The 16,112-nt window shown below is 40.7% G+C and overlaps 3 protein-coding genes across 9 annotated transcripts in view; 1 reads left to right on the forward strand and 2 right to left on the reverse strand.

The window, feature by feature from the left end:
* LOC139814050 (probable ATP-dependent RNA helicase DHX34) overlaps positions 1 to 14,862 on the forward strand; it is a 58,575-nt gene extending 43,713 nt beyond the window's left edge. The window contains exons 1-16 of one of the 5 annotated variants that reach the window (XM_071780003.1): positions 8,459 to 8,563; positions 8,657 to 9,620; positions 9,735 to 9,901; positions 9,986 to 10,192; positions 10,356 to 10,488; positions 10,674 to 10,822; positions 10,925 to 11,157; positions 11,260 to 11,446; positions 11,518 to 11,712; positions 11,787 to 11,996; positions 12,142 to 12,510; positions 12,750 to 12,925; positions 13,032 to 13,142; positions 13,229 to 13,350; positions 13,477 to 13,735; positions 13,890 to 14,862. In XM_071780003.1, the coding sequence (XP_071636104.1) occupies positions 8,798 to 9,620; positions 9,735 to 9,901; positions 9,986 to 10,192; positions 10,356 to 10,488; positions 10,674 to 10,822; positions 10,925 to 11,157; positions 11,260 to 11,446; positions 11,518 to 11,712; positions 11,787 to 11,996; positions 12,142 to 12,510; positions 12,750 to 12,925; positions 13,032 to 13,142; positions 13,229 to 13,350; positions 13,477 to 13,735; positions 13,890 to 14,172 (3,624 nt within the window). In that variant the 5' untranslated portion in view covers positions 8,459 to 8,563; positions 8,657 to 8,797 and the 3' untranslated portion in view covers positions 14,173 to 14,862. Of the gene's footprint in view, positions 1 to 8,458; positions 9,621 to 9,734; positions 9,902 to 9,985; positions 10,193 to 10,355; positions 10,489 to 10,673; positions 10,823 to 10,924; positions 11,158 to 11,259; positions 11,447 to 11,517; positions 11,713 to 11,786; positions 11,997 to 12,141; positions 12,511 to 12,749; positions 12,926 to 13,031; positions 13,143 to 13,228; positions 13,351 to 13,476; positions 13,736 to 13,889 lie in introns of those variants that run through there. The other 4 variants (XM_071780004.1, XM_071780005.1, XM_071780002.1 and 1 more) reach the window with 4 other exon arrangements.
* On the reverse strand, positions 1,179 to 7,001 carry Zip88e (Zinc/iron regulated transporter-related protein 88E). 3 transcript variants are annotated; one of them, XM_071780022.1, is made up of 5 exons: positions 6,170 to 6,998; positions 4,483 to 4,604; positions 4,229 to 4,424; positions 3,576 to 3,743; positions 1,179 to 3,434 (listed from the first exon to the last, which is right to left on the reverse strand). In XM_071780022.1, exons 1-5 carry the CDS (start codon positions 6,560 to 6,562, stop codon positions 3,225 to 3,227), a joined length of 1,089 nt encoding a protein of 362 aa, XP_071636123.1. In that variant the 5' UTR covers positions 6,563 to 6,998; the 3' UTR covers positions 1,179 to 3,224. The 3 variants fall into 3 exon arrangements, with proteins under 3 accessions (XP_071636123.1, XP_071636122.1, XP_071636124.1); XM_071780021.1 differs by having other exon boundaries at positions 4,229 to 4,604; positions 6,174 to 6,995; XM_071780023.1 differs by lacking the exon at positions 3,576 to 3,743 and having other exon boundaries at positions 4,229 to 4,604; positions 6,174 to 7,001.
* Positions 14,227 to 16,111, reverse strand: Pig-v (phosphatidylinositol glycan anchor biosynthesis class V). Its single transcript, XM_071780020.1, has one exon. The coding sequence runs from the start codon at positions 16,099 to 16,101 to the stop codon at positions 14,551 to 14,553; it is 1,551 nt and encodes a 516-aa protein (XP_071636121.1). The 5' UTR covers positions 16,102 to 16,111; the 3' UTR covers positions 14,227 to 14,550.
* Position 16,112: the final 1 nt, after the last annotated feature.

Consider the following 16,112-nt stretch of genomic DNA (forward strand, 5'->3'; position numbering starts at 1 on the left):
CTCCATATTCTACGTACCGTGGACGTGGACGATCGCTCGACGCTTTCATCCTCCTCCCCCCTCCCCCCCCCCCCGGCCCCGCCGCGTAATCTCTAACGATTATTATTAACTTTATTATTAGCGCATCGTGCGACGTTGTTCAATTTGCGACAAGTAACGTACGAACGCGACAAATTCGCGACTCCAACTCTCCGAGACGTATCAGCGACGGGAGGCGGGAGCGCGCAAAGCGAAACTAAGATGGCGGACTCTCTCTCGCTCGCTCGCTCTATCTCGCGCGCGCGGCGACCGGCGACTTGCGCGTCGTACTTAAATTCCCGACGCGGTTGAACCAAAATCGAACCGTGGCGCATATGCTGCATCAAAAATCAAATATCAAAGCCAACGATATTTCATCAGCCGATCACTTGCACGATTAACACATTTACATATTGTCGTATAGATAATAATAATATTCTTAATTATATAATAATGTTATACATTTTCTACAACGCATATGCGCAAATACTAATATTGCAATATTATATCGCTATTGTTATTCTCGCGACGATTGTTGTTATTGGACCGTTTAATTTGCAATTGTGACCGACGACTGACAAGTATTGTACTTCATGATAGCCTTTTCAAAGCGTATTGAAATAATCGTGCAAATACGAACGCGCGTACGAACTTACGATCGACCATCGCGTCAATCGACATATAGATTAGATACACACATAGGTGAATCTGATCGCCAGGATCGCCTAGCTCTCGCTTTATATTCGACTATACTTTCGCGATTGACTCGGTAAAGCGCACAGGTCACTGTTAACTGATAAAAATCACACGGTGACGGAACGCGGTGCGACATCGCCGCGCGACGACAAACCGACGCGACAACGAGACGCACCGGACGCGGACGCACGCCTAGGCCGCGCCGCCGCCGCCGCGCGCGTCGTGAGAGACAAAGATGGCGATGGCGGTCAGGTCTCGCACGACAGCATGCGCGTGATGCGCGCTGATGAACTAAACTTGACGTAGCATACATACTTATATGTATAGCGTTGCGAAGCGTCATTCTCGAGCCTCGTAAATATCGAAAAAACTAAGCATGCTATTTAAGATGGCCTCCAACAAAGGCCGATGACGAACACTCCTATATAAAATCCCACGTAGTTTTTATACTGATTTATACGTGATTTATAAGATGCAGAGCGCTCTCAAGTCTCGAGAGTATTATTTATTTATTATATGTCATACATATTATTTATTATACATATAGAACATATATATTAGAGCGCGATATGATAAACTCTTCTCCGAAAGAAACGCGAGACACGCTTTGACATTTCAAAAAGAGATTAATCGGCACGCTTATAAGCTCCCTGTGAAATGCACTCGAAATCTGTCGTTTCCGGCGACAACCAGGTCCATTTATCGAAATTACGTTCGTTCGACAAAGCACGAGAGAGAGAGAGAGAGAGAGAGAGAGAGAAAAAAAGTAGGCTATCGACGACGTGACGGGTCTCGTGAAATTTCATCCAAGTTTCCTATTTTATGCGGACCGACATACATGCAGAGAGAAGCTTACACATACACACACCCACACCCCGAGTTAACTAATGCTCCTTCAACTTTAAATTTTCTAATGAAGAAACGATCGAGTTTTTTATCGTGATCCTAAAGAATGATAAAATGCGATATAAATATGTACAGTGTAGAAAACTCCAATATCAAGATTTACTCTTCATGCACTATCGATCGTCGGGAGCAGCCACCTTTCACTCGCCTTTCAATGTAGTCGCTAACCAAGATTTTGCCGTGAAATTCGATAAACATTTCCACGGGTACACGTATAAAAGCTGCATTGCGAGTGCTTTCGCCACGTTTGCCGTTTGCGACACAACACATTCGCCTTATCGAAACCCGAAACCCGATTTTTCCCCTTTCATCGATTTGTAATAGAATTTTTTAATATTTTTTAACTATATAAAACTTTTTGAAAGAGTTTTATAGTCATCTTGATAAAAGAAGCAAGAATCAAATTAAGTACGTCTATTCTAACTATATCTATTATAATAAAATTGCGAGCGAAAATTACGTTTGCTCGTCGCGCGTTTATTAATCGTCATTATTTTATTGCGCCTTTAATAAACAACAATACCGTAACATACTTTGTCGACTAAGCGCTAAGTATATGTACATGGCATATCCGCATATCTTATTCGCAATTTCTCTTATAATCACGAGACTTATATTCTCTTAATGCTTCAGCTATGCGTGTGTGTCCTCTTTCGTTTTTACGTTTGAGTAATTCGCTAATGATAATGAATCGAGTCCGTTCCCGGAATTGCCGCTGGTTTATGCGGGAAGAACTTGACGGAGAAAACATGTACGAGGACTGCGGCGTGGTGAAACAAAGTCGTGGTCGAGAAGAAAAAGCCGCTTTTTTTTTACCAAGTATCATCTCAGAGCGACATAAGAGAACTTGGGGAAAAAAAAAAAACAGTAAAAAAAATATTGTTCCTCGCTTTCGATTTCCCGTGCCTCGTGATAAAAAAAAGCTCGACATTTCTCGTTATTTTGTCAATTCTCGGGGTACGTAACATTTCTAATCGACGATAAAGCAACAAAGACGTCGCTACCATTATATTTGTAGAACATTGAATAAGATTCTCTGAAGAATCGTGGCGTAATTTTACGGAACGGAACGTAACTTATCTTATATAGTATTATAAAATAAATTGTCCACGTATTGCGGACGTTCTTATTTATACAGACGATATTTAAAAATGCAAAACCTCGTAAATTACTGATAAGTCATTCATCGTTGTTGCGTTTAAAAAGTTGGATCGCGATTTTAATTTCGTTACATCTAAACCAATAAAGTAGAAATAAAGCTGTACGTATTGTTTACATCAATCAAATTGATTATTATTAAAATATTAAATTATCAGGATTGCAGAAATAAGACCTGCGGCGCAATTATAAAGATTCTATACAATGCTCCTGTATTCTCAGATTCGGAGAAATCGGAGAGAAATGTCGGACACTTGATTGGCAACGTATCTAATGTTCCGGTGCAACGCCTACTCAGGTGTACATACATCACACAGCTTTGTAAGAGTATACACGGTGTGCTTAGCACCATGTTCGAAGTGACTTGATTTCGAAGTAGGTATGTATTTGCGATTCATCTGACAATCCAGTGCTTAAGTAATTAACGTTGGAATATAACAATCGATTCACTCGCCCATGTACGTGTTAAGTAGAAAGATGACGGCAAATCCGACGACTACCGCGAGAAATTGTAAAATGCCTGCAAATCTGCGCGAACTTTTGTGCCATCTCGTTCTTTCTCTCGGGAGAACTTCGCTTACGGTAACGTACAGCAAAGTTCCACCTGCCAGGCCTTGCAAAATCGGCAATGCCACCTTTGACCAATCTGTATCCACCTAAGTGCATTCGAAATAAAATTATTAAAATTAGATATGTTCTTCTAATCGTAAGTTGATGCTGTCCGACGATATTCAAATAAAAATTTGTCGAGAGAAAGAGAGAGAGAGAGAGAGAGAGAGACGCGAGTCTTTTCTCACCTGAAATGTCAGCATGCCGATGCCGATTCCGATGACAGATCCGATGGCGAATAGAAATATCGCAAATACTAGTCTAGGGACTGATTTACTGACTCCTGCTAATTCCAGCCCCAAGCAAAAGCCGACGACAAACTTGTGTGACGCTACCGCTCCGGTTAATAACAACACCTGAAAAAAGCGTATTTACGTAATATCGTATGCATACGAAATCGAAATTTATTAAAAAATCTAACGATAAAATTGAGATTACGATTACGAGATGTCTCACACGAATGTTATGAGATACACTCTGTATAATACGCCGTTTCGGTTTGCTGCTCATAAATATGCAATGTAATGCAGAGATAATACATATTCCGTTCTCTCTCTCTCTCTCTCTCTCTCTCTCTCTCTCTCTCTCTCTCTCTCTCTCTCTCTCTCTCTCTCTCTCTCTCTCTCTCTCTCTCCCCCTCCCCCTCTTCCCATAATTAACGTTACACACATTTAAAAATCATGCAACGTTAATGCAAATTCAACATGGAAACAATCTCGACGCAGCTCCATATTCGCTGTGCTATTATTATGTATCCCATAACTCTACGTTGTCCCTTTCTCGTTACTATTTATTACTCTGGATAGTACGCGGGATTCGGGATAGTACGTATACCACATACCTCGGCAATTTTCGTCTGCAATCCTATCGCGAGTCCTTCAAGGACGGCGTGTACAGTGAGGGCAAGGGCGAGACCGGCAAGACCGGTGTTGGCATCGGTACACTGCTCGCCGTGGTTTCCATGACACAAAAATGTGTTTTCTTCACTCAATGACCTCGAATGACAGTCACACGCGATGCATCGCGTCGTACCATAACTACTAAACGTCCACGCATTATTAGCGCTATTACCATTGCCATTACCATTACCATTACCAAGAGGATTTTGTCGATAGTTGAGCGGTAGCCTCACGTCGCCCTCGGACATGTAGACCTTGCTGTTTTGCGCGGTGGCGTTGTAACCGACACCATGGGAGTGATTCCGACAGTTCGTACAACTGAAATTCAAGATAAACGTACGTCGATCAAAAGGGGAACAAAACTGAGATCCACGCAAAGGTAGATGCAGGGAAACGAGAGAGAAGTGGTGAGAAAATCGGCGGCGCGGCGCGTTTACAAATTTCAAAAACGTTCAACATTCAATCGCGCGTCTTCCATCTTCTCGTCAAATGCTTCAACTTCTAACGTCAACATATATCCTACTGATTGTGAGTGTCACGTGTCACTTGTCACGTGTCGTAACGTTACATCGTTACGAATAAGATCAATCAAGAGAAAGAGAAAAGTGCATTTTAATGCATTTCGAGTCGCACGTAAAGGAGTTGTCTCGGGAGTTGTACGGTGGTTTTTAAGACACCTTGCCATATATATCGCGTGCACACACGAGTAATTTAAACAAAGACCAGAAATTAAAGAGTATACGTGACCGTATCGGCGAAAAAAATGTTGGACAAGCTTTCAAGTAGCTGACTTGAGCATAAATAAACGGTCGGATGAACAAATATTGCGCCAATCACGAAAAATTCGAGTGTACGCGACCTCGCGACGCTTACTGCAGCGGATAGAAAGATATTCGAGTGTCGATGGCAATCTTGAGACTAGACAACATCTCAAGTCGATATCGAGAGCTCATTCGGGTGTGCGTGGACATTGGACGTTGCGCGTTGCGCGAGCGACGACCGTCCAGTTTGCACGACGTACATTGTACATTTCGACAAATTTCAACTCCATTCGACCGAACAAGGCCGAGTAGTTAAAAGTAATCGTATCGTATTCTATTAGCGTTATATCACCATTATGCGCAGGTCTTTCAGGTCCATTAATAATAATTAATTTCTCGCGACGGGAAGGCCGGTGTTGAAGTTATTCAAACGAGATTTCATCCTAAATAAGTACATTATAATAACACACATTTAATAATGGGGAAAGTGTTGAAAAACCCTCTCGATGAACGTATCATCTCTGATCGCAACGATCGTGAACGATTTTTCATTACACGTTTACAATATTATATTACATATTTATATCAAGCATTCAAGCATTCAAGCCTGAAGCTGCATACGTATCACAGTTATATTATTTGTTCTCATTAGCATGAAACGTTTGCATCTCGTGCTTATATTTTTGTACATATATCGATATTGCAGCTATTAGGTATTAGACAAATATTTATACGTATAGATTATAGTTTTAAAAAATTCAAACGTAATGGTAATTTTTCTATTTCTACGATGAGCCTTGAGACGTTCGTGATTTATCGTGAATAAAAGCATTGTCTCGATGATAACGGACGATAAGGGGGACTGCAGTCGTCGCCACGTGTAACGTATCACGTGGAACGTAGAATTAATATAGAGAAATAAATGGAGATGCGCTAATTTTAAAATAGCCTTGAAGAATGCGTGATTCGCGTTCGCCACACTTTGCGTCGTGAATACGACGTTTCCCATTGCCGATTGCCGATTCCCGATTCCCGAAGAAGAACCTGCCGAATGGCGTTATGGCGTTATGACTTTATATATGACATAGCACCCTCCGCCCTCGCGTCTCGTACGGCACGTACCCACCCTCGCTCGCGCGCAATCCTGGAATCTGTAAGTCTGGAAGAGCGAGAATCCGTCTCGGCCGCGGCCGTCTCGGGTCCGTGACGACCGCCTCGGCAGAAATAGTGCACGCCTTCCTCGACCAAATACAGTAGGAGGTAGCCACAGGAAAATACTAGCTCGGCGTAATCCGGTAGGCCGTGGCGCACTTCCGGCAGGACGTGAAGCGTCGCGGTGGCTAGGAGGACCCCGGCGCCGAAGCACAGGGCGCAGGAGAGCAGCAGCTTCCGCTGGAGATGGCGAGCTCGCGAGACGAAGCAAGCGGGCGCGATGCCGACGACGAAGCTGCCCGCGCCGATCAGCACCATCGACGCCAGCTTCGCTTGCACGGCGTTGCCGAACATGGCATTCATGGCAACTTTCTGAAATATTTATTATATCTCTCCCTCTCTCTCGGTTCTTGCCCCGTTTTACGATTTTCGACGCCTCTCAGGTCTCGCGCGCTCGCGCGCGCGCGCGCGCAATATCTCGGTCCCTATCCTCGTTCGTGATGATGACAGGGACGTGACACGATAACGATGGTAGCGTCTGGTAGCGCCTGGTAGCGCTTGGCGACTATTGACGCGGCTGGTGAACCTGTCTTTCTTCGTCGCGGATCACGGATTCGCGGAACGTTCACCGATCTTGATCCTCTCACGGCGAACAAGGCTTTGAAGAACAATTGGAATATCGAACGTTCGAAGAGGGAAGAGGTTGCGTGTCGCGTCACGGCTCACGGCTCACGATGGACTCGCGACGTCTCAAGTCTCAAGGCGCGACCCTAATCTGCTGACGGCGTTGATAACGCCGATAGAAACCAACACTTGGCATCCGCCGCTATCCGCCTACGGCCTATACCGATGGCGATGTGGACGTTGGAGTTTTGGAGTTGGAGAGAGAGTCCGCTACTCCGCTACGATTTTATCGTTGCTATATACAGTCTCTTGACTTTGACTAAGCGGTAGTAGCGGTACATGTTACATATATGCGTATGATATGTTACACCCCCGTCTAGCTCCGATCTCCGATCTTGGCTTATCGAACGCGAGACGATGAGAGCGCAACTTTGCCCCGTTCGCGCGTTCCCGAGGAAGCTTTCTCTCGAGGAAGGGATTTCTCTCGACAAAAGAGAGAGGGGGAAAGAGAGAAAGACCTCTCGAAATTTCGTAGATATTTTAAAATCTTGAATCCGCTATTTTTCCTATTGATGAGATCAAGTCCGCGTTTCACGCTTCAAGCACGGACGATTAATGATAACAATCAAGGCAATCAAGTTGTAATACAGAAATAGTATTGATGATAATACTCGCGCGTGCGAGCGATAAGCGATATTGCCGAAAAAATTTTACGAGAAAGCTGACAAAGCTGCGCTACATCTCTGTGGAGATGCGGTTTCAATGACGTTGCGCATGATCGCGATAAGCAGCGGCCACGCATGGTGCTACGATTTACGATAAAAACAAGTCGCGTTTTATTGCGCGCGCGCGACAAAACAAAGTTCTTCATTTCACACATTTTGAAAAAAAAAAAAGAAACGCGCGCGCATACACACACACATGTGCCATGCCCGCACGTATATATTATATTTATATAATTATATACCTCGAATTTCGAGGCTCAAAGTTTCTATAATATATCAATCATTTTGATGTATCAACAGGCGCGCGGTATGATATATAAGGCAATCGGAAGTCTGTAATCGGTGATATTGAGTTGAATCACGTTGGCTTATTCGAGGCGCATGTATTGTGTCTAGATATTTATGATTGTTGGTTAAAAATTATATTTTTATGGATGGCTTTAATATGGTGTTTATTAAGATAAGATTAAAGTATACGATGAGTTGGCGCGCGCTCATCTTCAATTTATCTCTCTCTCTCTCTCTCTGTATAATCCTTCGTACATAGAAAATTCGTAACAGTCGTACCTGGTCATACCGGTCATACCTTCCATCTCGCACGTATGTACCTCGCACCTCGCAGATGCTAGCCTTCAATCCTGATGCATTGCCTGCAATCCATTTGATGCTACAAATAATGCTCTGAAGAGTTCCTCTTCTCCTTCTTTCTTCACTGAAAGAAAGGAGAAGAGGAATAATCCTCTGCGAAGCATTCGTAGTTTAATTGTAGGTGGACCGCAGCTATTGTGACGTGTTATTGTGAGTATTCAGTAATTCAGTATTGCGACCATTGTGACTGATTGTGACTTGTGACGCGACGTCACGCGACACGCGACGCGATAATCTCGAGACGACGAGACGTCAGACGACAGACGACTCGCGCTCGCGCGCCACCCACCTGACCCACCAAAAACCTCATGAGTCATGACTCTGACGATAATCGACAATAAGTAGATTCGTTCGATATTGATCGACGGTAAAAACAAAACAAAAGATTATCTACGTGTGCAATGTAATGTATATTAGGTTATAGACCTACACGTGCTTACAATTAGAAATATTTCATCAGGTATATGCGATACGTGCGACATGCGATCGTGCCAGGTCAGGCGTCAGGCAAGGCAGTCACCAGCCATCACGCAAAGTTGAAAAGTGAGGTTATGGCACAATATACCACGTGAAAGACAGCGAGGATTCCGGGGAATCGGGAATGTCATCGAGGAACGGGTCCGGGTCCGGGATAAAAGGACGTTCGTTCAGTGGCGAAAGGAGGCGTGAGGATGACAGGTGTTACGTAAAAAAGCACCTCGACGATCGCAAAAGCGATAAACGCAGCTCCTCGACGTCCTCGACGAGGTCCGCGCGAGCGCGAGCCCAAAGCGGTCGAGAAACGCACGGGTTGTTTCCTCACGCGAGAACGTCTGGAACGTCATCCTCGGAAAGTCGTCACTCGGAAGATAGAGATAGGGTTCCTCCTCTCAACAGTCTCAACGAGGCGGAGGATATGTATTTCAGTAAATGTAAGCACGAATTGAATAAGATTTTCATAGCGAATCCGAATCTCGTCCACGACGTCGTGGACTTTTGGAAATTCGTCGAGAAATACGAGTCCGTGACCGTCAACAAGCGATTGGGCGACAGTGACGAATCTGTGGCCAATTTCGCTCGAAATCGAACGTCCATCGGGCTCCCGGAAAAGTATCACAAGTCCCATTGTCTAAACTTGAAGCTTGCTTTGTCCTACGGGGAATTGTTTGCCAGAGTCCCGGAGGCAAAATCTTCGTTGACCGAATCTCGACTGCTCAAGTTCCGAGACGTGATACTCTTGTACTTGGACTTTAAGCAAAAGGAGAAATTCGCCAAGTTAAAGAGGCTCCGAGACGCACAAGCCAACTTGCCGGTTGCGCGATACAAAGAGGATATTATCGAGATGGTAAAGATGGAGAAAGTAATCATCGTCGCAGGAGACACTGGTTGCGGGAAATCTACTCAGATCCCTCGATATTTGTACGAAGCTGGTTTCCGGAAGATTGGTAAGGTGCTTTTATCACTTTAGAGAGACCGTTACTCATCTAAATACAGTCTTAATATTTTCTCATCCATCGTATATTCTATCTTCTATCATATATTCTGTGCTCTGTATACAGCATGTACGCAACCCCGAAGAATAGCGTGCATCTCATTAGCGAAACGAGTAGCTTTCGAAACATTGAGCGAGAATCTGAGTAGAGTTGGCTATCAGATACGTTTTGAGAAACAGAGGAATCAAGAGACAAACATTACGTTTATAACAGAGGGCTTATTGTTGCGCCAGGTAGCATATCTCTATAAATATCTACAACGTACGTGACGTAACAGACCGAGTCTACGTTTACAACGTACAACGTGTTTTACACAGGTGTCGGGTGAATCAACTTTATCCGCATACGACGTGATAGTCTTGGACGAGGTACACGAACGTCACCTGCATGGGGATTTTTTATTGGGCATTATGAAATGCATCATTAATCAAAAACCTGATTTGAAATTAGTATTAATGTCCGCCACCATTAATATACAACTTTTTAGTACGTATTTCGCAAAGGAAAATGTTAAAATAATAGAGGTAAGTCTCTGCAGTATATTTGGTCATATATATTTTAATAATTCCAAATGCTTGATCGAACGCGCGCGCGCGCGTTCGTGCACGTTTAAATACTTTTCGGTATAAGCCAAATATATATATCAGGCACACCAATGAGATTTTCCATTTTCTATTTTTCATACAGGTCCCTGGCAGATTGTATTCCATTCAATTGTTCTATCGCCCTGTAACCGTAGAAGACCTCAGATACAAAAATGATCGATTTAATCCCAGTCCATATGTGCAAATAATGCAAATAATTGATCAAAAATATCCAGGTAGGGAAGCCTATATCTTAATACGATAATAATCTAAAATGAAACGAAAAAATCAGTTATAAAGGTTGTAATAAAGAGTAAAAGTAAGACATTTCTTCTCCGTCCTTGTTTACTATTTCATTTTATTCAAAGTTTCTATACAAGTACAAGTGTGTGAAATAATTACAACAATAGGAATATTTCAGTCGACGAAAAGGGTGATTTATTAATATTCTTGAGCGGAATAAGTGAAATTACTGCAGTCGTAGATGCTGCCAAGGAATATAGTATAAAGAAAAATAACTGGATAGTTTTACCACTTCATAGTACTCTCTCTATCGTTGAACAAGACAAGGTATATATATCTTCTCCCGCGCGATACTATTCTGACGAATCACTTTTGTGTGCGTTGCAAAAGAATGTAAAAAAATTATTTTCTCCTCCCTTCCGTTCCTAGGTATTTGATTATGCACCTGACGGTGTTAGGAAATGCATTGTTGCAACTAATATCGCGGAAACTTCCATTACCATTGATGGAATCAGATTTGTCGCTGATAGTGGAAAAGTGAAGGAAATGAGTTACGATCCGTCGTGTAAAATGCAAAGATTGAAAGAATTTTGGATAAGCAAAGCCAGTGCGGAACAAAGAAAAGGGAGAGCAGGCAGGACTGGACCTGGGGTTTGTTACAGGTAACTCTCTCTCTATATATATGTATACTCATACTCTACTTCAATCATTTTATTATACATGAAGGAGTATCCAGAGATAAACAAACACGTGTCCTTTTTCAGAATTTATTCGGAGGAAGAGTACAAGACGTTGGAAAAATATTCAACACCAGAACTACAACGTGTACCTTTAGATTCTTCACTATTGCAGATGATAGCGATGGGACTTCCTGATGCGCGAAAGTTTCCATTTATAGAACCACCACCAGCCAATAGTCTAGAAAACGCTATACTATCCTTAAAAGATCACGTTGGTATCCTGGGCTATTTTTTGCTTTCCTCGCAAAATACCAGATATTAAGTTAACTCTTTCCTCACTAGGACGCACTTACGGATAACGAAAAGATCACGTGTATCGGTAAAACCTTGGCTCGGCTGCCCGTTGATATTGCGATAGGGAAGATGTTAATAATGGGATCCATTTTTCATCAGGTGGAACCCGTGTTATCCGTGGCCGCTGCTCTAAGTATACAAACACCGTTCACTAACAGGGCTTACAGGGATACCGAATGTGAGGTACGTAGTGCTAACGTATAAGATAACTGCGCTACTAATATTGCGTATGCAATAATGAAACAATATTATTGCAGACATCTAGAAAGAAGTTGGAATCTGATCATGGTGATCCAATAACGTTATTGAATGCATTTAAAGAATGGCTGGAAGTGAAACAAGAAAATTCACAAGAATATAGAAGCAGTAATAACAGCAGCAGAAAGTGGTGCAGAAGAAGAGGTTTGGAGGAACAACGGTTCTACGAAATGACGAAATTGAGGGCTCAATTTAAAGACTTGCTCCAAGTTAGTTTATGTGCCTCGTACATTCCTTATATCTTATATCTTACACCATGAATGTACATTCGTTACACGACATATCTAATACTACTTTTTGTTTGCTCCTATATGCTGTATGTGCTGTATTCTATGTACGTAACATCGTGTGCAGGACTGCAATTTACTCAAGAGCCTCCCAGAACCAAATTCTTCCATGACGAGTGCAGAACGTGCGATAAGGCATGGAGAATTGAAACTTTTGAAATCTCTCAAAAGAACTTACAAACAAAGTGAGCCTAAAAGGCGTAAACGGTTGAAGGTAGAAACATTCGATATACACGTGGAGGATAATGACGAGGATAATGGAGAGCTCGACATAAAAGATATAGAATTTCGAATGAGGAACGACTCGAGTCAGGTGCAGAATCTTTTAACGGCGTCTACCGCATGTAGCTATAAAGATCTGACAATGTTGAAGTTGATATTATGTAGTGGTTTATATCCACAATTTGCTTGTGCCGACGAGTTTAATTATTGCAAGGTAAATTACTTGAAATTATATCCGTACGTATAGTTAATACTTAAAGACGTGAATCTAAAGCTCAAAACTAGAAAAGATATTATGTATAGATGTGTGATATTTTGCGCTTTCTGAATATTATAATAAATTAAAGAAAATGTTCTGAACTATATCGACAAATATACGTACGAATCGTTCTGTACTTGATTAAAATGATATATTTATATGATAAATGTGTATCTTTAAACTATTGTCCACAGTCTATAAGTGAACAATTATTTCACACAAAAGCGAAACCGTACGTTGCTTTGCATCCAATGAGCTTTTTCGGAAATCATCCACAAGTTCTGCAAATTGATGAAGCGGATATAACGCCAATGCCAGGATTTAAGAGCAAGACTCCTGTAAGCTCGAAACATCAGATATTGGCGTATCTGTAAGTCTTTATTATACATATAGCTTATAGCTCATAGCTCTGTTAATAACTTGCCGAATGTGAGTAAATTTAAACGCTTTATATAATATGCCAATATTATTAATAGATCCCTCTTAGAAACTACAAAACCGTATCTGGTAAATACTTTAAGAATGCCTGCTGCACAAACGTTGCTATTATTTGCGCATGAAATAGATACAAATAGTACGTTCTCCATGTAAGTTACTTTGTAAATTTTATAATTTCCTAACGGAATAGCAACAGTTTGATAATACGATGTAAAACGGCCTTTACGTCTTATAGAATAGCATGCGATTCGTGGCTGATGTTAGAGTTTCCTGTTCCTGACAGTGGTCAAGTTTTATTATTGAAAGCTGCCAAATTAAGAAATAAATGGGATTTCTTATTAAATCAGCAATTACAAGGCAAGAAATGCATTTCAGATTATTAAGTTTATGCGCGCGCGCGCGCGCGTGTTTGTTTGTGTTTTTTTTAAGTAAATCTAGATTAAATGTGCAGTGTAAAATTATACATGTGTTATGTTATGTTAGGATCCGACAGTGCTGACGACGAAAGAAAAGATTTTAGTAAAGTTGAGCAAAGTCTTACGTACGACGTGATCGAATATATGCATACTACGATACCATATACCATAAGACGGCTGTTACCAGCCGATCTGAAAATAATGTACGTTGGCAACGGCAATAATGACACGAGTATAGAGCCTAATCCTTTCCAATCCGATTTTAAAAGTATACCAAACATAATTAAAGGTGGAGCTTGTGTGACAAATAGTATCACGTATAATTGGTGAGTACTTGGAAGTAATTGGTGAAAAAATATTAATATACTGTAAGATGTGATAACTTAAAAATTGTCACTGTATATATAAAATGTAAAAGTAAATATTAGATTGGATACAATGATCAATGTTTTTAATGAAACTTTCATTGTTACATTATAGCATAAAAGAAAGTACGTGGAGTAAACAGCTACGTGTAGAAATGCAAGAAACCGAATGGCATTGTGAAAATTGTGATCTTCGAGCACGTCTATCGAGTATCGAAAAACTTCTACATCAGAACTCTTGCACAATCACAGATACGATTAGTGTCGATAAAAAGAGTGAAAATATCATACATAAAGCTAATAGTCAAGCATACGAATGTCCTGATTGTTCGCTAACATTATATTTCACGCCTATCGAAATATTGAAGCATAAAAAATTGCACATCAAAGCAAGCTAAGACATCTATCGATTGTATATAAATGCATTATGTATTGTTTATTGGAAGGTAATGTTTTTTTTACATATAAATAGTTCTCTTTTTATTTCGTAGAAATATACAACAAGCGTTTCATCGAAAAGTAATATGCCTATTCACAGAATTCTACATATTACCTATCTACACACGTAAATTTAGAAGACATAAAAACAGTTATCTTCCTTTAAATATTTATACAAAATAATAAACGTAATATTCTACTATTCACAAACACTTTTCGACTCCAAAGATTATTCTTTACACAAGATTATATATTCGAAAAATTTAGAAACGTTCACGCAATAAAAAGAGGAGAAACAGGAAGGACGTTTCTCGCACGTATATAGAATTTGTAACATATCAAGTCCATGGCAAGAAATTTGCAAACATAAAACATCCTACGATTGTATATCCTATAAAGTAAAATAATACAAATTTATCTTGCAATGTATATCGATTTTGAGATAAGAAAAATACTTTCCACTTAGAACACATATTTTCGTCACTTTCGTATCGTAAATCGATATGGTCAACGCATTTGTGAGACACGGTCAACGCGCAATACCAATATGGCAAGGGAGTTGCAGAGGCTAATAAACGTGTGCTGACTTGGATATGTACAAAGAATAAGCAAAATATGGTTAGAAATAAACCATGTACCACAAAGACAAACATGTTCAATGGATATTTCTTTACAACAGCACTTTCGCTTTTCGCCTTGCTGTCAAAAAATCCTAACAAATACCATTCATCCCTATATTCACAAGAAAATTCTTTTATGCACTGCGACATAATATACAATATCGGGAGAGCTAAAATAAAATTTGGTATTTGTTTAAATTGATAATATCTTAAGAATCCTACATTCCAATATGTTCTTTGCACATACGAATATGCTAAAGGCAACGTAGCATTACACCACGTTATATCTATACTACCTGGTAGACATAGATTATTGTCTGTGGCATATTGTAAAATGTGAGCTGGCACGAACGACTTATCGTCGAACGTAGAAGTACAAAATTTCATATAATTGTATATTTGTAAAAGAACAAATGGAGATAGTGATATAATTATTGTGCGTAACATGGCAAAATAGTTTTTTAATTTGATTAATTTCAAAATATGCCACAAGACTGATAGTACGTCGTGCTTTCGTTGATGTTTTTCTATTCTTTCCGACGTGCACAAATTTTTAAGCCCGAAATATATAGGGAAGCCAATGTTGACGACACCATTTGATCTCACCAAAGTTGACAAAGCCACGGGAAAACAGATGGTAGATATACCTTCGATACTTCCAAGCATGGTATAAAATGTTAAATACGCAAACATGGATTCTGAATATAGAGCTGAGAAAAATATGCTAGCCGGGTTTATACAGTAAAGTATCGCTGCTTTATACGCCGTTATGGTATTTTGAAATACACGCTCAGTGAGATCATAAAAGATAATAGCCGATTTTACAAAACACACGAAATTAATCAAAATCGCAGCAAGGATCATCGTACTTTGGATGTTGAATGAAGGGAAGATTTTTGTCAAAATAACAGCGATAATGCGAATCATAGCTGGATACAACGGATAAAAAGCGAGAGTATTTTCATACGTGTATCCATATCTTGCAATATGTAAAAAGTACTCTCCATCCCAACGTGTAAGGCCATTGAACAGAAAATTAATTATTCGGTCCCAGGAGGAAACTTTCTCCGCAGAAAGGTCTAAAGGTCTTTTAAACGCGTCCGCGTGATGATCGGGGATTGATACATTGAAAATTACTTGTAATATTAATATCGCGATTCTAGTGGTGATCGCGAACCAAAGAACTTTCTTTCTCGGCGCGTACATTTCGCGCTGCTTTTGCGCAAAGTGCGCTTGAATTTCTATAACCGTATAGCCCCGGACGTACATCCATCTACGCG

This window comes from Temnothorax longispinosus, chromosome 6, assembly GCF_030848805.1.
Source record: "Temnothorax longispinosus isolate EJ_2023e chromosome 6, Tlon_JGU_v1, whole genome shotgun sequence".
NCBI classification, from domain to species: domain Eukaryota; kingdom Metazoa; phylum Arthropoda; class Insecta; order Hymenoptera; family Formicidae; genus Temnothorax; species Temnothorax longispinosus.

Excerpts from the sequence above, each read along its gene's own strand:
- Zip88e (XM_071780021.1), bottom strand. The coding sequence starts at position 6,562 with ATGAATGCCATGTTCGGCAACGCCGTGCAAGCGAAGCTGGCGTCGATG. Across the intron at positions 3,744-4,228 it reads TGCAGACGAAAATTGCCGAG|GTGTTGTTATTAACCGGAGC; the intron begins GTATGTGGTATA and ends CGCTTTTTTCAG. Across the intron at positions 3,435-3,575 it reads TCGGCATGCTGACATTTCAG|GTGGATACAGATTGGTCAAA; the intron begins GTGAGAAAAGAC and ends GAATGCACTTAG.
- Pig-v (XM_071780020.1), bottom strand. The coding sequence starts at position 16,101 with ATGTACGTCCGGGGCTATACGGTTATAGAAATTCAAGCGCACTTTGCG.